Source organism: Temnothorax curvispinosus, unplaced genomic scaffold (assembly GCF_003070985.1).
Source record: "Temnothorax curvispinosus isolate PA1 unplaced genomic scaffold, ASM307098v1 QBEX01004246.1, whole genome shotgun sequence".
Classification (NCBI taxonomy): Eukaryota; Metazoa; Arthropoda; class Insecta; order Hymenoptera; family Formicidae; genus Temnothorax; species Temnothorax curvispinosus.
The window spans coordinates 424233-445548 of record NW_020214026.1 but is presented as its reverse complement, the minus strand read 5'-3'; the positions used below and the strand labels follow the sequence as shown (position 1 = coordinate 445548).

General features: G+C 43.1%; 4 protein-coding genes across 10 annotated transcripts; 2 read left to right on the top strand and 2 right to left on the bottom strand.

Annotated features, from left to right (window-relative positions):
- The first annotated feature begins 140 nt into the window (after nucleotides 1–140).
- LOC112453349 (cysteine-rich protein 2-binding protein) lies at nucleotides 141–3396 on the top strand. Of its 5 annotated transcripts, none has more exons than XM_025014068.1 (7): nucleotides 141–226; nucleotides 358–1001; nucleotides 1117–1265; nucleotides 1338–1559; nucleotides 1644–1964; nucleotides 2066–2599; nucleotides 2676–3396. In XM_025014068.1, the coding sequence occupies exons 2-7, from the start codon at nucleotides 553–555 to the stop codon at nucleotides 3029–3031; spliced, it is 2031 nt and encodes a 676-aa protein (XP_024869836.1). In that variant the 5' UTR covers nucleotides 141–226; nucleotides 358–552; the 3' UTR covers nucleotides 3032–3396. The 5 variants fall into 5 exon arrangements, with proteins under 5 accessions (XP_024869836.1, XP_024869832.1, XP_024869833.1 ...); XM_025014064.1 differs by having other exon boundaries at nucleotides 150–301; nucleotides 547–1001; XM_025014065.1 differs by having other exon boundaries at nucleotides 158–259.
- LOC112453354 (dnaJ protein homolog 1-like) lies at nucleotides 3290–6946 on the top strand. 2 transcript variants are annotated; one of them, XM_025014079.1, is made up of 2 exons: nucleotides 3290–3561; nucleotides 4819–6946. In XM_025014079.1, exon 2 carries the CDS (start codon nucleotides 4859–4861, stop codon nucleotides 5909–5911), a length of 1053 nt encoding a protein of 350 aa, XP_024869847.1. In that variant the 5' UTR covers nucleotides 3290–3561; nucleotides 4819–4858; the 3' UTR covers nucleotides 5912–6946. The 2 variants fall into 2 exon arrangements, with proteins under 2 accessions (XP_024869847.1, XP_024869848.1); XM_025014080.1 differs by lacking the exon at nucleotides 3290–3561 and adding an exon at nucleotides 4477–4606.
- A 251-nt stretch (nucleotides 6947–7197) lies between these two features.
- On the bottom strand, nucleotides 7198–9974 carry LOC112453348 (A disintegrin and metalloproteinase with thrombospondin motifs 2-like). The gene is made up of 5 exons (XM_025014062.1): nucleotides 9754–9974; nucleotides 9450–9659; nucleotides 8607–9343; nucleotides 8140–8510; nucleotides 7198–8026 (listed from the first exon to the last, which is right to left on the bottom strand). The coding sequence occupies exons 1-5, from the start codon at nucleotides 9868–9870 to the stop codon at nucleotides 7212–7214; spliced, it is 2250 nt and encodes a 749-aa protein (XP_024869830.1). The 5' UTR covers nucleotides 9871–9974; the 3' UTR covers nucleotides 7198–7211.
- A 38-nt stretch (nucleotides 9975–10012) lies between these two features.
- On the bottom strand, nucleotides 10013–21107 carry LOC112453347 (histone-lysine N-methyltransferase, H3 lysine-79 specific). 2 transcript variants are annotated; one of them, XR_003040599.1, is made up of 12 exons: nucleotides 20165–21107; nucleotides 19723–19902; nucleotides 19133–19459; nucleotides 18725–18992; nucleotides 17952–18636; nucleotides 17365–17836; nucleotides 16551–17174; nucleotides 15937–16370; nucleotides 15616–15858; nucleotides 15232–15482; nucleotides 14388–14542; nucleotides 13286–13371 (listed from the first exon to the last, which is right to left on the bottom strand). XR_003040599.1 is itself a non-coding variant. In XM_025014061.1 (11 exons), exons 1-11 carry the CDS (start codon nucleotides 20240–20242, stop codon nucleotides 12929–12931), a joined length of 4005 nt encoding a protein of 1334 aa, XP_024869829.1. In that variant the 5' UTR covers nucleotides 20243–21107; the 3' UTR covers nucleotides 10013–12928. The 2 variants fall into 2 exon arrangements, 1 of the variants encoding a protein (XP_024869829.1); XM_025014061.1 differs by lacking the exon at nucleotides 14388–14542 and having other exon boundaries at nucleotides 10013–13371.
- Nucleotides 21108–21316: the final 209 nt, after the last annotated feature.

Below are 21316 nucleotides of genomic sequence, written 5' to 3'. Positions count from 1 at the left end.
ATCCTAGAATCTAGATCAACCTGGATCAACCCAGATCTCCGTCAACCCTAACGATAAGTCAGCTATTTTTTTCCTAACACTTAAATTCTTTCGCGCTGCTCTCACACAGACACAATCACAAATCACAACACTCGCATATACTCATACCGTCATACCGCTCATACGCGACTGCAAACTGCAAGTCCTGCAACTCCTGCAAGTGCAGCCGCAACGTACAAGACGAAAGGTGATTAGGTGATTACGATTATGGATAGACATGGTATTTTCAGCCTTCCGGCTTTTTTATCTTCTAAATCTACATGTATGTACGTGACAATGACAAATGTGTGTAAAAGAGCAGCGGGGTTTTTTTAACAGGAAAATACTAGACGAGACGTCGAATTTAGCTATAGGCAGGACAGCTGTTCTCGGAACTCGGAAACAGAAAAGTCAGAGATATTTGTATAATAGAGGTTAGGTTAAGACTTGAGTTTTTTTTTGCCGCAAACTACGAGGCAAACTCCGTTTCTGTGAGAGATCTAAAGAGGTTAAAACGGGTTAAAACAGATAAAAATGTCAGAAGCCGTTGAAGTTGAGGTTGAAGTTGAGATTGAGAAACACGTGGAAAACGCGACAAATTCGAAAGGGTTGAGCGAAGCCGAGAGCATGCAAGTCGAGAAATGCAAGACGTGTGGCGAAGCGTGCGATCCTTACGACAAACCAACGTTACGTTGTAGCGGTGGATGCGACAAAATAATACATACGGCATGTTTAAAGAGAGGCAGCGTTCCAGTGTCTTTCGTAGGAGATGTTTTCTTCGAACTTACGTGTGCCTCTTGCAATCCACTAGGCGAGGAAACGGTCGTGCGCGACAGAATGCCATGGCTCAACATTATTATTTTGACGCTTTACAATCTACGTGAGAAATCGAGTGGCATTAGTAAAAGAGGATACTTCCATTGGAAATCCGATATCGGTACTTTTGTCGAGAGAAATTGGGACTACTTATTTCAGAGGACTGTGTAAGTATTTTACTCTGTATTATTTGTATTCACGTTACATTAACTGTAATAATATTGTACCGTATAACGTACTCCAAATGTGTGGTGCAAAATTCAAAATGTTGATTGTACTCAGGAAAAAGAAGAAGAATTGGATCGGCACTATATCTGGTACATTGTCTCATTACAACGGCATCTTTTTCAAATCCGGCACCACGGAATTAGGAGAGTCTGGATGGTGGAAACTATTGGACACGGATCCTCCTGAAATTTTGATCGCCAAAAGTAACACACACACGTAACGTGTATGAGGATCAATAGATCAATAGGCAGAGTATCAACACGTTCTTTTTCCAGATAGCAAAATGTTAATGGATAGAAAAAGATGCGCAGGTGCAAACGTACCTTGTAAGCTCACAGACAGTCCCGCACAGTCAGATTCCAGTCTCTCGATCGGAGAGGATAGCAACTGCAGTGGAGAGCTATTCAAAAATAAAGGCTCCTCTATGTATTCCCATGCGTACGTTCAACCTACGGAAACCCTATCTGAGTTTTTACTGGAAGAGGATGAGCCAAATGGTACGTTTGAGTAACTGAAAGCACTGTGACACACAAACGAACAAACGTTAGATCAAGAGACGTATCTTGTTTTTTGTCTTGTAGATATGGATCTCGAGGATGATATAATGTTACGCGATGAGAGTGACGTTCCATCCATCTCCGATTTAATCCGCGACTGCCAATCTGAAAGCAACGCGTTCCATTTGGCACAGCTGATGGATACGTGCGACTGGTTGTGCAATACAGAGAGTGCTTTATCGCCAAACTGTAGTGGCGACGAAATTAAAGAGATTAAGGAGGAAAGCGATGACGAGGATAGCAACGACAGTCCAGTTTCCATACAAGAGCAGCCTCCAGCTTCTTTGTTTAAAGAAGCGAAACGCCGTCAACGACCTTGGTCCAAGTCTTTACCAGTCGTTACCGGTACGTATCCTTTCGCGCGACGTGCATGCGCGAGTTGCAGTAGCATTCTCTCTCTCTTTCTGTGTGAATTATATGTAGATGCATGCATATGTGTATTCCAGATGAAAAAATATCGCGCATGACTTGTCAAGAGGAAGCGTATTTGTTGCAAAGGCTCAATAAGGACAAGACTGATCTCGACAAAGCGCCGGCCGCTATTAAAAGGCTGTACAGAAAACTGGCGGTGCGAAAGAGGAAAAGAGAGTATCGGCTTCCTCTGTTGGACGTCGATCACTATTTCGGATCTAAATCGGAAGCTTTTGCGACCCCGTCGAGAAACAACGATCGAGTGTTGGATCGATTTTTTAGCGACGATCTGGGATATATTTTCGAACAAAGGTTGCAGGGTTACAACGAACCTACGTCCGTACACAGCCCGTATACGAATAGACTTTTGAAGCCGTTTATAAGACGAGACGCTTGTTGTCGGCCACTGTGGTTAAGGATCATGGAAGAGCTGTGCGCGAAAGTAAACGGAAATGATCCCCGATGGAAACCGCCGGCCATGGCGTCCATCGATTATTCTTACATCAGACCGCAACACGTTCCCGCGATCAACAGTCTCTGTTGTCAGTTTTTTTGGCCTGGGATCGATTGTAAGTGTCTATCTTGCAAAGTTTTATAATAAATCGCGTATGTGTATCGCACGCGCATAATAAATATCTGTTTTAGTGACCGAATGTTTGCAGTATCCAGATTTCACGTGCGTTGTGTTGTATAAAAAGTTGGTGGTGGGCTTCGCGATATTGGTACCGTACGTTGGCTACAACGAAGCCTACATCTCGTTTTTCTTGACGCGCCCGGAGTGGCGAAGGTCCGGCATCGGCACCTTCATGTTGTACCACTTGATACAAACTTGCATGGGACAAGACGTAACGTTACACGTGTCGGCCACGAATCCCGCATTAATATTGTACCAGAAATTCGGTTTCAAAGTGGAAGAGTTTGTTCAGGACTTTTACGACAAGTATATGCCGCCAACGTCGCGAGAATGCAAGCACGCCCTGTTTCTACGTTTAAGTAGATAATAATGGAATAACGTGTATATATTAATTAATAAATCCGTCGATCCAGAAATGTGGTCTCCAGGGTAGTAAGTTGGTGAGGCGGGCCTTTGAGCCTTTGAGAGATTTGAAACTGGCGCGGCAGGCGGCAGGTCGCGACGGTAGCGCCTCGCACGCGTCATCGACATCGAGGGTTGACGTCATCGAGGGAGCGCTGCGAACTGCGAAGCTGTGCCCTGTGGCGTCGGCCGTCGATTCATTCTCGAAAGTTCCGGAAGCTGGTAGTGGCTGGTAGATGGAAAGTTTATATATATATGGACGGCGAGGTTACGCGACAGTTTAGTACAGCAGTACAGCTTGACACGTACGCGCTCAAGGAACGTTGAGAGTTGAGAGTCGTTTGGATTTGTTCGCGATTATTCTTTGTCAACTGTTGCGATTGCGAACGTATTCCAGCTTTTGTGATCCAAGCTCCAAGTGTCTGTCTGTCTCTGTGCGAAAGCGAAACGTATATACGTGCTCTTACGAGGAATAATCCTTTGAGGATAGAGATAGTAAGTAGACTAACGATAAGTAGCAGGCAAAATCGTAGATCGCAGGCAGCTATAAGCTATAAGGCATAAGGCGGAGAGAAAATCCGTAACCTTGCGACGCGATTGCACGCCTCTGACGCCTCCGTACGTTTGTCGCGTGTAAATCTTTTCTCGTATTCTCGCATTCTCGTAACGTCGATCGATTTCTCGCGCGCGTAGGAAAAATCTGAAAACTGTGAGAGATGGAACGACGACGTCGACGGTACGGCAAGGCAAGGCAAGGCAAGGCAAGGCAAGGCAAGGCAATGGCAACGACACGAAACTTTGTCTAAGGGTGGGGTATTTATTTTTGCGTTGCAGCTCGAATCGTGCGAACGAGCGAAACATTCGTCGCGTATTCGCGGTCATCATTGCCAGAAATAGATATCGGTGATACGTACGTGGGTGTGTTGGAGCGGTTGGAGCGCTGGCTCCCGATGGTTCTCCATCTCCATCTCCATCGCTCGGGACTCGACGCGAAAAAAAATGGCAGAAACGTTGTGTGGCATCGCGGACAGATACTCGCGTTCCCGTTCCCGTTGCCATTGCCATGCCCGTGCCCGTGCTCGTATCGCGACGGCTTTGGCACGTTACCGACAATATGACGATATGACAAATGGGCACGCACACGCGTGCAAATGCATGTCCGTGAAAGCGAACGTGACCGAGAGATCATGTTTAGTTCCATCTACTTACTACTTGTTTCGTTTCATTCGGCCCTGCTGGTGCCGATCTCGATACGCGAAGAGTGTCGGGTGTCGGGTGTCGGGTGATGCGAACGCGCGCACGTGACTCGTAGACTCGGTAAACTCTAGTTCGGAGCTCGGAGCTAATCCATCGAGTCCATCTGTATCGACGTTATTGACATTAAGTAAAGCAAAAGAGATTTAAAAGAGATATCTAGAATGTATCTTGTACTTTGGAAGAAAGAGGACAACGATCCATTCTACATATAAAGGTCGCGTGCCTTTATTAGCCCTTAATGGCAGACGTCTTAATCTTGATTCTGAAATTAAAAATTACATACGTAAGTTGCATCGAAGAATCTGTTGTTGAAAAGGCATTTCTCTTTCTCTGGTGATTTGCTTTACTTTACTGCTTATAATACCATTTAGAGTTTAGAGAGAGACATGATATATGCATATATATATATGCGTGAATACGTTAGTATTTGTATATGTATAAAGAAAAAAGAAGGTGGGACATTGTATGACGTTGGACGTTTGGGTGTTGTTTCAGGAAGAGGCAACAGGCAGAGGCAGAGGCAGAGATAGGGGAGATGGGAAAAGACTACTACAAAATACTTGGCATAGCCAAGGGAGCGAGCGACGAGGAGATAAAAAAGGCTTACAGAAAGTTAGCCTTACGATACCATCCCGATAAGAACAGGAGCCCCGGTGCCGAGGAGAAATTCAAGGAAATAGCCGAGGCATACGAGGTGTTGTCGGACGCGAAGAAGAGGGAGGTCTACGACAAATTCGGCGAGGAGGGTCTGAAAGGGGGTGCCTCGGCCGGCGGAGGCGGAGGGGGTGCGACGTATACCTTCCACGGCGATCCGAGGGCGACGTTCGCTCAATTCTTCGGCTCGGCCAGCCCGTTTCACAACTTGTTCGAGTTCGCTGGCAACCGCGGCGGAGGATTCGCCTTCCACGACGACGACATGGACATCGACATGGATCCCTTTGGTCTCGGCATGGGACCGCCGCGACAAGGCGGCGCCTTTAGATCACACTCGTTCAACTTTGCCAGCCCGAATACCGGTAAAGGGACTGGCAAAGATCGCGCCCAAGATCCAGCCATCGAGCACGATTTGTACATCAGCTTGGAGGAGATTCTGCGAGGTTGCACCAAGAAGATGAAGATATGCAGACGGGCCATCCAGCCGGACGGTAGCTCCAAGAAGGAGGACAAGCTTCTCACTATCAATGTAAAGCCAGGCTGGAAAGCCGGCACCAAGATCACTTTCCAGAAAGAAGGCGATCAATCGCCGAGGAGAGAACCGGCGGACATCGTTTTTATCATCAGGGACAAGCCGCATCCGCTATTCAGGAGAGAAGGCAGTGACATTAGATATACGTGCAAACTGAGCTTGAAGCAAGCTTTGTGCGGCACCATCGTCGAAGTTCCTACGCTAACCGGCGAAAAGATACCCTTGAATTTAACGAGGGAGATTGTCAAGCCGAATACGGTCAAGAGGTTCCAAGGACACGGTCTACCTTTCCCCAAAGAACCGTCGCGGAAGGGCGATCTTCTCGTCTCGTTTGACATTAAATTCCCTGAAACTTTAACCCAAAGCGCCAAGGATATATTGTACGACACATTACCCAATTGAGCTCGTATCGTCGTATCGATCGAGATACGCAACGGCGCGGCGGCGTATATAATGTAAGAAATATCGATGCACGTTCACACATCTTTAATCGTCTCAATCAGCAAAACTACGGATACGTCTCGTGTCTCGTGTACGTTCTAGTACTTGGAGAGACGCGAAGACGCGTAGCGACAACGACACGGACGATAGTGACTGCGACGACTGCGACGACGACGACGACGACGACTATGACATGGAATGATCGAGAACGATTAAATATTTCCAAGATTTGCTCTTAGAGGCCAAATCAAACAAGATAAATATGTATTTTCTTCGACGTTACGTCGATATTCACGTGAGTTGAACGTCAGCGACTTGGTGTCTATATGTAGCACGATTGGTCTCTCAATCGAGTAAAAAAGAAACCGTAAAGAATAAACACAGATATAGATAAATATATTAAATTATAACGTATAAAATAATTATAAAGAATCTGCTACGTTCACGTGATTGTCGTGTCTGAATTACTTTTTCTCCATTATACATATATTATGCGTATGTGCATGTATGCGTGAGTGTGTATGCGAGAGCATCCTAGAAATATACGTGTGGTATGTACGAAGGCTATCTGTAAGATAACGCAGATGCAATATCAGAACATTTATCCGTTTCACTCGCAAGTGCGGGTTCGTACTTGTTACTACACATGACACATTTAACGATATTTAAGCAATAGGTAACGGTTGTAAGATCGAGAACGAAGGAAAGAAAACTTCTGTGGAAGAACGGTGAAACGAAAATTTCAGATATCGCGACGAGTCTTGTACATCATTTTTGTCGTACGTACGCTCTGTCTAATATAAAGTCTAATATAAAGAATTTTTCTTTACATTAAATATTGCGAGACACAAACGAACATATAATTAGGCTCGATCCGAATTAGTTTCACTCGGATGTCGAGCGAACACGTCCCGTTATGTACGTGCTCCTAAGTTTAATGGTTGATTAATTATTTGTACGCTAAATAATATGAGAAATATTAAGTTATACGATACACATCTTCTTTATTGCTCTCGATTCTCCATCCCGTTCCTATGGAAATACGAATATATAACATTGGGACACTCTTAAAATAGACGGTGAAGTGGGGATGACGTCATCGCGCTCTCGCTCTCGTCCTCTCGTGCGCGGTCCGAGCTGCCGCTCTACGTAGCAGTCTACTTCCCTCCTTGCAAACGACTTTGTCTCGCCTAATAGCTATCGATTCTTTTTCCCCCGATTCATTTTTACCTCTTTTTATTTTTCACCGTTACTAATTATATTAATCGATGGGGTAAGGCAGTCCGGACACGGATGGAGGTAAGTCGACGTAATCCTTATCGATCCATTCATCTTCGTCGAGCGGAGAAGGGATGCTGCGCGATACAGAAGTCAGCAAGGGTAAACCGTCTGGCCCTGATGTCAAGTACCTGTTGTTAAACTGATCAGCGACTCCAAGTCGATTTTGTGCATTTTGCGGTCCCACGTCATCGTGCTCGTCCTCGTACCGGTAAACTCTCGGCAATTTTTTCCCGAATCGAAAGTTCTCTGGCAGGCAGTGATGCTGACGGCAGAAGTACGCTTGGCCCTCTTCGGTGTGGCACCATGTCCCATCTGGAAAGTACGGGTCAAGGCCAAGGTCGTTTAATTCCACGCGTGGCGCGTAATAAGCGGCAATGTCCTTTCGTCGACAGAATATAGCGCAGGCCATCCACGGCCGGTCGGTTTCGTGAGCCGCCTGAAGTCCTTTCGCCGCGCCGTCTAATGTGGATAGTCTTTCGCCGAAAAGACCACATTTCAGCGTGGCGAATTCGTCGATCGTCCTGCGTTTCTTTTTGCAAAGTTTCTCATCCTTGCACAGGAGCACGTCGTAATACAGCCCTTGGCAATCTCTCGTCGTCCTATGATCTCGATTCTCGCAGAACCGTCGTCTAATACGAGCGCCTTTGGATTTTTGCAAGCAACCGCTACTGCAGGAACCTTCCTTCCATTCGCTCCAGCTACCTTTTTGCTTGTCGGATAATTCCGGCCGCGGCGGTTCGGGGACGGGCACGCATTCTCCACCGCGACACTCTCTACCGGATGCGCATCGAGTTCCTGGGGAGAAAAAATCAATTAGCTATTCGCCGAACGCGCTATAATAATCTGCCTATATAATTCAATTCAAGAATGACTCGCAACCGTGTGTATATAGTGTGCAGTGTGCGTACCGTCCAATGCCGGTCCTGCAAAGTAATATCCACTTCTGTGAGGCGTTTCGCATTGCAAAGACTGACAAGCCTGATACAACGTGACAACGTCCGCGTCCTTGTCGCGTAGAAGTAACTCGCATTGCCTCTTGGCGGTCCATTCTCTCCCAGGTAGATCGCGATATCGCGAATGATCGTGCGCAAGTGCATCCGAGGTGTTTCGCGGCTCCTCCGGTCGATCCAAGAGACAAATTTTCGTTCGCGAAAGCGTCTTGGCCACCTCACGGCTACAGTCGGACCAAACCGTCTCACCTCGAACGCCTCTACTGGGTGACATTATGTACCCATCCCTCGGACACGCATTGCCGCTCGAATCGTGCGGCATTCCTAAGCTTTCAAACGAGAACGGATCATTGATTCGCCAAATATACCATACCATACCATACCATACCATATCAAAGCAATCGTATCGCTCAAGTATGACTTACTTGTGACCGATCTCGTGAGCGGCGATATAAACTGATGTAAAGCCCGCGGACGGATACGGCTTTCCAAGTTGATCCGTAACTCCCAGTTCTGCTATCACGCAGGAATAACGTGGGATGCACAAACCACCGACGGTAGCTAGTCCCATGGTAGCGCCGTTCCTCCTTCCGTTTTCGACCGCGTAAAGATCCAGTCCAGTCACGTAAAGACCCATGTCCCAGTGACGCGAATGAGCGTCCTCCGGAGGATTGCGAGCGTTCGCGTAATTGCAAAACGAATCCAACAAGCTACCTCTCTCGCCGCCAAAGTGCGGTAGATCGAGTGGCTGCCTCTGAATTATGTCTAAGCGTATCAACGAGATGTCGATCGCGACACCTAGACTCGGATGATGATACAGAGCTTGAATACCATTCACGTACGCTAACAACATATCACGAATCCTCCCGTCGTCTTCGTCCAGGAATGGCGAGAATAAACGATACGCAGCCTCGTCGAAGAAGACTGCCAGCTCTAACGTTAACTTTCCCTTTGTATCCCGTATTCGAGGTCGCCTCGTTTCTTCGACATCTAGATCAACGGGTGGCCTCGGCGGTGATCGCTTAACCACGTGAGGTTCACCCAACGAAAGATCGCCTTCTTCTTTAACGTAACGGTCGTCGACGAGTAAGGGTGAAGATGCGAGGCTGTTTCGCAAAGGCGTGATCTCCAAAGTAACGTTCTCCAGAAAGACGAGCCCGTGCTGTCGCCAACAGAAATACATTTTTTTAATATTCTATACGCATATCCATATACAAAGAGATAATAAAAAAATATGTCAGTTTTTCCCTTCAAAGAATACCACCGACCAATCCATGTTGACAAAAACTTATGGCTGCGGAACCAACGCGATTCTTGTGAAGGTAATAGCAAGGATCTGGTGCATTTAACTGCGACAATTCTTCCGTGATGCCCTTGGCATTGTGTTTCCAGACTTGAAACTGAGGCGATGCTATATTGTCGTTTCTACGTAGATTCAACTGAATCAATTGTCCAAAGGCTTTGAAAGTTAAAGGAATCTGTAAATCGAATAATAATTATGTAATCGAATAGTAATTTTTGACAGTCGTACGCTTTTAAAGAATAAATAGATAAAACTTTACGTTAACGTACCTCCGGTGCGCCTTTGGAATCCCATATCGGCAGCAATATTACCTCGGTATCTCGTATACTACGCGCGTACACTTCGTTCAACAAAATTATCAACATCAACCTCGATACAGAGAACATGCTCTTTACCGTGTGTTTCAAGTTCAAGTACTTGGAAGAACATAATTTTAACGGCTCTTTATATATTTAAATATATATTGTGTATGCATATACATATATATGTATATATATATATACATATATATGTATATATACACATAAGATATAAAACCCGTATTCACATTATCGTTTCGGAAGTTCACGTATAAAGTGCATGCTGGCACCTGTATTTAAAAATATCCATTGTGTCATTGACACCTACTTATGTCCTCTATACGCTAGTTATATATTTTAAATTTGGAGCAGAAATTAATTTGAGTTATGCTACCTGCTACCTGCAGCGGCGGATGTAACCCGCTGGAAAAACTGATTTATACCGTAGCTGACGTATACCGCGTAACGATACCAACGGTATCGCGCACTTGAGTTTAGTTTGACAATACGTTGATTTCCTGGGTTCTAAAATTAAGATCCATATCAGAATTTGTCATTTATTGTACGCTGATAAACTGCGCCTCGATAAAAGAGGTAACAACTGCAGTAACGATAAGTACCGCAAAGCAATCGTTTTATTTATATCGAAAGTACCGCTAGAAAACTGCTAGATGCGGGAAGGTGGAAATAATAGAGAAAAACTTTACTTGTTACAAATAGTAATAGTATTAAAATATCTCAATAAAAACAATAAATAATAATTGCGGTCAATAATAAAATTAATTTTCATAGAGAAGATTCGGCAGTGTATCTAGCATGCTTGGCAATGCTCGTTTTAACTATAAATACATAATGACGTTTAGAGGATATATTAAATAATACGATAATCAATTTCTCACAGTCTAACATGATGATCCTTCCATATATGTATATATATGTATAGGTATATCTATATTACAGTCATATTATTTCATTTCAAATAACACTTAAAAATATCTGTACCAGTGTACATTATATACAGATAGATTGGGAATTTATCTCTCCTAGTCTCCAAAATCATTAGATAAAGAATCAAATAGGACGTGGGATAAGCGATATCAAATAACGATATTTTCAAGTGCAATTTGAAATAAAATACTAAAATTGTAATACAACACGTATGTACAAGATGATGTCAAATTATATGTCAATACTTGTTCAGGCAATAAATCAGAGCTCAAAATAAACATCTACATAAACAAATGAACATAGATTGGTCAGATCACCTCACAATCAGATTTTCGAATTGTGATAAATTTAAGATGTTCCGAGTTTGCCCATTTTTCTCCTTATTTTTCACACGTGCGGCGTGGCACATTCTAAAATCATAATATGTAAATGATAGATTACGTGCTGGATTGACATATAATTAAGAATCGCCCTGTACACGACCGGAATAACTCGGCAATGTAAAAAAGAAAGGACCTTTATACATATAATATCGCATCGCTTTTTTAAAGCGTCGACTTGAAGTACTACTTGTTTATTCGACGTTTGCTCGATTCATTCCGCAGCACCGAAAATCATGCATGATGCCCAATTATATGACGCACCATATAAAACTTTGTAAACTGACTCGCAACTGCCATTCTTTGGATATTTTGCACAGTCACACAACAATGTAGATGTAGATGTAGATGTGTACCGAAAACAAAAATTTTCCTTCAACTTTCTGCCTTAAAATACGAATGCATTTTAAGTGACTATTTTTTACGATCCGTTGCCATAATTCTATGAACCACAGTGAACACTTAGGTATATATCCTCCAAATGGTGGAAGATATAGCCGTATATAAAATTTGTAGCCAATATTCGCTACGAACACACAAAGGTTTTGCTGGCTTATTTTTTTCCTCTTTTTTCCAATGCCAATTGCTCGGTCTACCGTAATACGCCTGTAATACATACCGTCATACGTACAAACATACATACATATCAAATGTCATACATACGCACGCACGCACGCACGCACGCACAATACATACATACATACATACGTTACGATACATTCCTACATTATGATCTCTCTACAACATTATAATATTTCTTTAACATGTCTAATGTGCAGCAACACCAAGCCATGTGTATGCATCTATGTTTGTGTTATGTGTTTTGTGTGCATGTGTATACAGGCGTAGATTACGAGACCTTTATATAATCTACACAGACATGGCATACAATCTCAACAATATTGTATTACTGTTACAAGAGACCTAATTGGTGAGAATTATTCACAAAACCCTACAAAAAATTTGATTACTGATAATAATAATAATAATAATAATAATAATAATAATAATACGTTAAAATACTACGTCAGTGATATATCTGATAACTCTCTTTCAAAATTTGTAAATTCTTCACAATATAACATGCGTAATTGCTAATAGCCTTGCAATCTTAATCAGCATATATAAACTTGAAATCGATTAATTACATTATTAATCTTATACAATAATTATATACATTTCAAGTTAAATGTACTAGAAGCATTTATCGACTAAAGTATTCACATATAGACACAAGTTTCCTTTTCCGTTTCATTAAGGCTCCTGTTTCCTTATTGTTGCAATATGAAAAATTATAATGTTACAAGTAAGAAATATGAATTATTTTTCCATGTTGTATATCAGACTAAATTAGTTGTTTCGTACACTCATGGATCTTTACATCTTCAGCAAGAACAAATATCATGATTGTTGATTAAGATTTGCGGCTACTTGTTAATAAACCTAATTTATTTCGATGTATAAATAAAACAAAAAAAGCTCACATGATCAATCGTTCTTTTAAAGTCACAGTTCAATATGATTAAAGTGGGAAAAAAACAATCTGTGATTTTTTATCTATTTAATTATATAAGATATCTTTTTTCTGTATATTGTAAGCTCATATTATCCATGTTCACGATAAAACGTTTCGTCATTATATTATAAAAGAGAGTTATTAATAACAAAATGAGAACAATTCTAATAATTTAATAACTTTAAAAGTAAAAACAATGCTCCGTTTGTTTCCCTCACCTAGGCTCGGAAGAAAAAGCAAAAAAAAAAAAAAATTTTTTTTATTTATACAGAAAAATATCTTTCGCACAATGTAGATAAAGTTAGGATTGTTCGTCATTCGAAGGCCATTGCCCGGAATGATTCCAATCCCAATCTTTGCCTTTAGGACGAAACTTGCTGGTACTTGCAGAATTATTCCAATCATGACGATAAAATTTCTTCTTAAAATGATGTCGCTCAGGATCTGGTTGTCGTTGATATTTCAGAGGTACCGAGGAGGATGTGCCACTCGGGGGATTACTACTGGATGAATTTGTGGGACGGGGGCTAGTCGGAGAAGGTGTTCTCGGCGGTCCTAATGCTTCATCGGGAGAAGGTAGTACAGGTGGTGGCCCTATTACGGCGCTATCTGAACCTAATCCACTATCAGGACTTGTATTCACTCCTTCAGTCGATCGTCTACGTTTATCTAATTCTGTAGAAGCAAACGCAACCAAGCGATCAAATCCTGAGCTAATACGATCTTGCCAGTCAGCTTCTCCATCTGCAAAATAAATCTCAATTAATCATCGTAACATGCACATAATAAAGCATTGGATAAATCATGTGTCACTAAATTTTCATAAAAATAAGCCATTAACCGGATACGGTTGTACGGAGTATAGTTGCGGTATATAGTATATAATTCGCAATCACCTCTTTTATACATACGCGCAAAAATTACATATTGCATATCTTATAAATATATATTCTACAAGAGATAAAAGTTGCCTACATTCAAATCAAAGTCTACATATACGTTATCCATCGATGAACAATTTATACAATATAAATCGTTATTGTGTGCAAAAATTTGAATAATTTTAAAGCAAATTTTAAGTGCCAGACAAGTTGCTATGTTTCAATATTTAATGCAAATGTTGAAACAAAGTGCAAATTAGGAACTTAAAATCAATTTTATTTACAACATTAAATTGCGTAGCTAATATCAAAGATGTACTAATTGTACATCTCTTAATCTTAAGAAGAGCAAAATAAATTTCTCAAATTGAATTTGAAACTATTGCGAAACTGCACTATTACGAATGTGAAATGCACATCATGCTAAAACAGATGCGAGTCAAAATATACTAATATTAATACACTTATATGTGCTTTATCAGTTGAGATTAAACTGAAACAGCTACATTGAAAGTGGATCGCAAATAGTAAAATAAATAGGAAATGAAACAAAATTTGTCATGCAACATGCACTAAAAGTACAGTCCACCAATTAGAATACATCCGCTTAAACTCTGATTCATCATGCGTTTATATACATATAATTCGTTGGCAAAGTAGAATTTGTATCCTCGCATGTCTGGCTTATTTTCATGGAAACTGATTTCTAATAAATAGTATCTCTTGTGTGTTTTCAAAGTAGAAGGGACGTACGTTGCTCGCGTATGCCTATATAAGGCAAGAAAGATAATAAAATTTTTAAACGTATATATATTTTACGGAACGATTAGAATATAATCAAATAACAAAATGATTTTTGACCCCCGTGGGACAACTCACCGGCGATTGTACCGACGAACCAACCCACAGGCAGCCGTATTTTTTTCATTTCTCCCTCTGATCTGTGCGTCTCAATCTCTAATAAAACAAGCTTCAGGGATTCTGAGATTGAGTATGTGACAGAGAGAACTAACCAACAAACAGCTACAGTGCATCTAACAAATACAGCAAACAACAACAAAAATAAATATAAATAAAAGGTCAGGGTACTAGCTCCGTAAACCATTAGTGCATATAAATACGCAGGGAGATGCATGAAAGAGTGAAAACTAATACGATATTTAGAAGGACCTAAGCAAAGTGGCATTTAGCATTGTATTTAGCACAAAGATTTTTGTCGACAGTACTACCGTACTGTCCTACAACCCTTGTTACGTATAAGATAGCAAGAATATGAAATAAATATAAAACATATAAAATAAATGCAGAAAAAATGTGTGTGTGCGCGTACGTGCGTGTGTGTACGCGCGCGGTTCTCTTGAAAAAGAAAATTGCATGTGAATTGCATATCTTTTCATATTGAATTGATGAATGAGGGCAATGTTACGATATATAGTTTTCGTTATTTAACATGTTGAATTTATAACACAACTAATAAATATATATATAAATGTTTGTCATATATCACATATGTGAAAGTGTAATAGGAATCAAAGCACTTTGAAAATTTCATCGGTATTTAATCAGTATTTAGTTCGCTTCACGTATTGCGATAAACCTTCCGTAGTTACTGTACCGAAAAGCATACTCAATTGGAGTACAGATCATTCCAAGCGTATGTTTTCAATATCAATATTCTAGCGAGACATTTTTTTCAAGTTCCAAAAGCACAAGACTTTCTTACCATCATCTCCAACGACACTTCGTTGTCTTTGCGTTGTCATCTGGGGTTCATCGACTAGTGGCGTCGAAGTATTGGAATGCGGTTCCACAAGAGGACTTAGAGGTGCTCCACTTGTGCTTACCGACGATACAACCGCTTCCGTTTTTACTGACATCAACGGTTGTGATTGGCAAATCGCAGTTACCGTACCACTCGTCGTCGCGTTTCCATTACTACTACTGTTTGTCGCGTATCGCGGATATGGCTGATATCTATAAGTAAATAAATAAATAAATAAAAACACACACGTGTACATATATAGAACATACATCTAAGCGTGTCATGTCGTGTTACATGGTTACATCTTGCCGGTCTCAACTGCAATGTTTAAAAAAATATCTCTACCTTCTACTGCCGGCAAGCGTCGACTCAGTTTTGCCGTTATTGTTGTGATTGTTCAATATTCGAGCGTGCAACGACGCTGCGAGCCCTTCCACAGGTAACACGTCCCCATTCGATGTGTTTTGAGACGAGTGTAGAGGTGATGCCGCTGAATGGGATTGTGTGAGCGACTGAGAGGGATTATCCGAAAAGTAAGACTCGTGATAAGGCTTAATATCCGCTCGCGGCAATTGAACGTGAGTATACCTGATGGAAATAATTCATCTGCACCTGAAGCGTTTCGACAGATCGCGTAAAATAATCGTCAACTTGAGAAATAGATACCTCGGTGGTTGCGTTGCCGGAGTGAGGAGTACAGACGATCTCGAATTAGTCGTAGGTGTGGAGGTAGAAGCTCCCGAAGAGGTGGGCGCGTAGCTAGCTACGTGCGCCAACGTCGACAGACCGGCGTCTCCCTCGGCACTTGCTGGCCTACTAATGGGAGAGTAGACGGTTTCGGGTCTTATCATCGCGCTCATATCAACGGTGGCGTTTGTTATAGACTGATTAGATATCTCTAGAGTCCTTTCTATTTCTCCGCTGACGAGGTCACCAATCGTCCTAGTACCGAGTAACCCACGTCCACCTGCTACAAGCCCATTGTCATACGTCGACGATTGCCTAGGCTCGATTGTCGATCTGTCGGACGATGTCAAATGAGACGACGAGAGACGTTCTTGCGAGAGATGACGGCGCAGTGCTAGCTTTGCGGGTGACACCTACAAAACGATAAAATATTACACATCACGTCACGCTTAACACATCACGTTCGAAACACGTTGTTATTATTATTATTACATTAACATTTACATGAATGAACGTATAAGGAACGTGTTTGAAGATTAAAAGAGACAGGAAAGATTGCTAAAAGTATTAACGATTGATCGATGTATACTCACTTGAGTGTAATCCGGAGTAGAAACATTCTGCGGTAATGGAACGCGCTTCCTCTCGGATTCGGACTGACTTTGCACGTGAACTTGCAACTGCATCTGTTGTTGCTTATTTCTGTTTTGCTGATCTTCATTCAATACACTCGTGATGATACTTTTTAGTCTATCCTCAAAATTAGCGACTCTGGGTGGCTCTTGAGTTCTATTCGGTATGTCTTTATTGGCTATCGTCGTCTGCGACTGTGTGGATGAAATAGAGGACGACGTGGAAAAACTGAGAGATGCCTGTGGCAGTCTAGTTCTGGACGTACTATTGCCACTCTGTCTATTTGGTACACGACCCGCTTCGATTTGTCTTCCCGTTTCCAAAATCTTTTGCGCTAATAATTCTGGATTATTCTCCTGTATTTTTCCCATATCCGGAACGTCGGGCCATTCCTGCGACCTCGAACGGCCTTCCCTATTTTTACGCGTTGCTCCATTCTTATTATTTTGCTGTTGACCACCATAATGTAGATTTTGCGAGTGTTTACTTCCAATCGCGTCCTTTTGCTGCTGAGCAATGGCAGCGGCTTGCTTTTCATTACTTGTCCTTTCCAGCACGTTTAATTCGTGCTCTAGTTTTGAAACCTGTTGCACGAAAGATGATTTGATGAAATTCAAAAGAAACAAATCTCTGCTCCGTGCAAAATATACATATGCATACATACATACATACTTACGTATGTGTGTGTGTGTGTATATACATACTTATTAGGAAACACCCTGTATACATGTACAAAATTATTAGATCGATTAATAAATGTACCGAGATACATACTTGAGAGTGTAATCGTTTACGCTGGGAAAGCGTGGCGGAAATTTCTTTTAACAAATAATCCTCAGTGAGCGGTTGATGTGGATTCATTATGCCATTCGCATTCGCATGACCATTATATTTATCCTGTAATTCTTGATGTCTGAGCGCCACTAGCCTATTTTGCTCAGTTTCCATAGACGCAACTTGCGCTTGCAATTTGCTCGCTTTAGCCTGTAACTGTTTATGTCTTAGAACTATCTCCTTAGCTTTCGCTAACAGATCCCCGGGTGACGTAGCATTGATGCCTAATTCAGTCATTCTCGCTTTCAAGAGAGCTACGCTATCATCTATCAGCACTTTGATTTGTTTCTCCAATTGCGCCGCTCTCGATTGAAGCTTGGAGTTTCTTTCTCTTTCTTTTAGGATATCCGTATTAATGGATACTTTGTAAGCGGGCGTCCTCATCGATTCTAACATAAGCATAAATTGGTCCCTGTGGCAAAAAATATATTTTATTTACAACATTAACAACACATAGAAAAGTAGGATCAAAGAGATACAGAGAAAGGAAGGGAAAGATGTAAAAGATAGAGAAGTAAAATAGTTACCTGTACAAGTCCAGAAGTATTTGTAAAGCGTAAGGAGTCGCGGACGGAGCGGGTGGTATACTGAGTTCTTCGTGCACTGAAATGGAATGCGATTGCAAAGAAAGCGACAATGAAGACAACTGTTGGTCTACACAACCAGGAGCAGGCGGAGGCTTTTTCCCAAGAGCTTGGGGTGACGTGCTGAGTAAAGTCTGACTATGTAATAGATCTAATCCGGATATATTGATTGCCTTCTTAGGCTTGGCTCTCTTAATGCCTCTTCCCCTCTGTCTACCTCTAGCTGGGGCTCTCGTAATGCCGTTTGTAGTTTTTCGATTGAATTTTCTCCGTATTTTGTTTGGCTGTCGACGACTCTTAATAGCGCTGTCGTCCAGATCGGAGTCACTATTTGTTCCTTGCTGTTCCGAATGATTCGGACTGTCTACGTGCCTCGAAAGATCCCTCTTGGCTCTGTCACCTCTTTCACTCCTATTAGAAATCTTACTACTATTGCTGGCAGTGTTGCTTATCACAGAATCAGAGTTTTCATCTAAGCCACCTTGTTTATTGTTTTTCAAGCGGTGGAAATAACGTTCTAATTTAGTTCGATCGATTACGTGCAAGTAATACGACACCGGCTTACCGGTCCAAGAGACGGAACCCTTCAACGGTGACATCTCTGAGACATGCATTATCGTGCCGATATCTGTCGGGATAAAACGTGCAAACTCTTATACGTATGAAAGTCTTTGGAAATATATTCATTATCATTAAGAAAAAAACTATCGTATTACCACTCAAGTTCCTGTCCGTTATTCGAAAGTTTAGCGGACAAAACGATTTTGAGGACACTATACGCGCGCCGTCCCGTAAATCGGCGAAGCGTTCCTTCAACTGATGATCAACCGTTGGGCCAAATGCAAAATTATTAACGAACACTATCGTAGCTCCAGTGATACTTTCGCGATGTTCATCGGCTAAGAAGTCTCCTTTCACTAAACGATATTCTCCGCATCGCTTCCCATACCAATTTAACCATTTTCGAAAATTTATTTCCATGCTCTACAGTGAGACAGACACAATACGTCATTTTATTACAATACAATCCGTGGCAGTTGTGCACACACATTCATATATAAATACATAGGTATAACAACGGTCGAAGACGTACGTTATACGTATTAACTCGTGTATACTTGTACCTGTGCATACTTGGATGGTACATCGGCTTTCTCTACGCCGATACAAATTTTACACAAAGTTGCAGCTGCCATCTGAAGAACCACTTGACCAACTCCAGAACCTAGATCGACAAAGACATCGTCCACCGTCACATCGATCTGATCGATCATCTGACATACAAGCTCGTAACTCGTTTCGCCATAGACCTCGGGTGAAAACGGCTCGTATTGATTTAACTTGTCTGGTTCAACGACAGCTTGATTATAAGTTTGTTGAAGTATATGACGAAGTAAACCTCTACTAGGTCTCTTATTTAGCCTCTGGGTTGGCAGGCTGGTGCCTTTTTCCTATAGATACGTTTTTCACCAAACCATCAATATATGGACTGCATAGGACATGGACAACGATATACATAGATCTAAGATCTTTACGTCGACGTCGACACTTTAGGGGCTCAAGGGCTCAAGATTTACAGGGGGAAAAACAAAACAAAACAAAACAAAAACACAAGCAAACTAATAAAAACGTGAAAATAAAGCCTACATTACTTGTGTCGTGATAAAAGTCAGTCTGAATAAATAGAGTAATAGCGACATAGAGATAAACATACCAATTGTACTAAACTATCGATGGCTCTGTTAAATCTGTCGCACAAGCTTTTCATACTTTCGTAGTCTCTCGGATCGTAGTCACAAAGGACATTATTTTCTAAGGGTAATTTCAGATCTGGCAAATCTTCGCAAACCCATCGCATAGTTTCGATAACGTCCAGCGCTCCATCGTGACGATCCTGCGACACATACGTACATAAGATGTTTGGATATAATATGGAGCGCGCCATAGTTTTCGAGTGGTAGCGTGATCGAGGGCAATACGATAAAAAAAAGGGAGGAAAGGAAAAAAAGAGGAAAAACACGTTGGTATAACACAACGATAGGTGAGATAGGACAGAGGATAGGTGAGGCGAGGAATAACAGGTGATCTCGGTTAGAATGGATCCTTTGCGACTGTCATCGCGAAAGCCGTCGGGGTCTGGGGACAACGTTACTCACAGAGCCCGATCCGGAAGTAAGAGGCCACTGATAGACGATCGGTTCCGCTCCTGCTGGCGAGTGCAAGCGCAACTCCATTTTTCCTAGCGAGTCCTTTCCCTCGTTCCTCTTGGAGTATTCGAAATCGAGACGAAGAAGAGAAAAGGGAACGTACGCGCGCACGCACGCACGCACGCACGCACGCGGCACGTACGCACGTACGCACGTACGCACGCACGCACGTAAGGCGCTCTATCCGTCCCGCACGGACTCGAGAGATCCGCTCGGATCCACCTTCTCGGGTGGCGTGACGTGATGTAACGACGCGCAACGCCGAGGGAAATGCCGTCGGTCGCGAAGGTGGTCGGTGGGTCGGAATGAGCAGCGGCGACGGCGACGACGACAACGACGGCGACGAGGCAGTGCTAACGTAAGTGGCGGTGGCGGTGGCGGTGGCGGTGGCGGTGGCGGTGACAGTGCTCTCGTCCGTGCGAACGGCCGCTCCGATCCGATCGATCTCTCTTTTCTCCCCCGGGCCCCGTTGGGTTTCTCCCGCACTAAAACACCGCGTAGACGACGCTCGCGGATCCCCCCCGCACCGCAGCTACTTCCACGGACATGAAAACGTCCGAGAGAAAACGTCCCCGTTCGCCCACGGTGAACTTTGAACGAGGACGAGGACGAGGACGAGGACGAGGACGCGGACGCGGACGCGGACGAGGAGGAGGGTTATCCAGCCTCGCGCGGCGTGCATGCAGATCGACGGGCTGCGGGAGGCTACGACGCTGGTGAACGCGCGACGGGCCGTGTCACCGAGGACCACTGGGAACCACTGGGAACCACCGGGGACCGCCCGGACCGCCGAGAACGTGCGGCGTGCGGCGTGCGACGTGAATCTACGAAAAAGCACACGCTAAAAAACACGGGCTACCGTGCTCTCTCTGTACGATGGAACAGCGCTCGGGGTTGGGGGGGGGGGGGGATGACGACATCAAAACATGGCGAAGATGGCGTCATGCCTCTTCCATCTACCGTGCTCCCTCGCGCGGCGCGGCGCGGCTCGGCGCAGCGAGCAGCGACCCCTTACATCCGGTCCGGTCCGGCTGCCGGACTCCGGACTCCAGACCCGGACTTCGGAGAGTTCGGAGTTCGGAGTGCTCCGGAGTTGTCCGG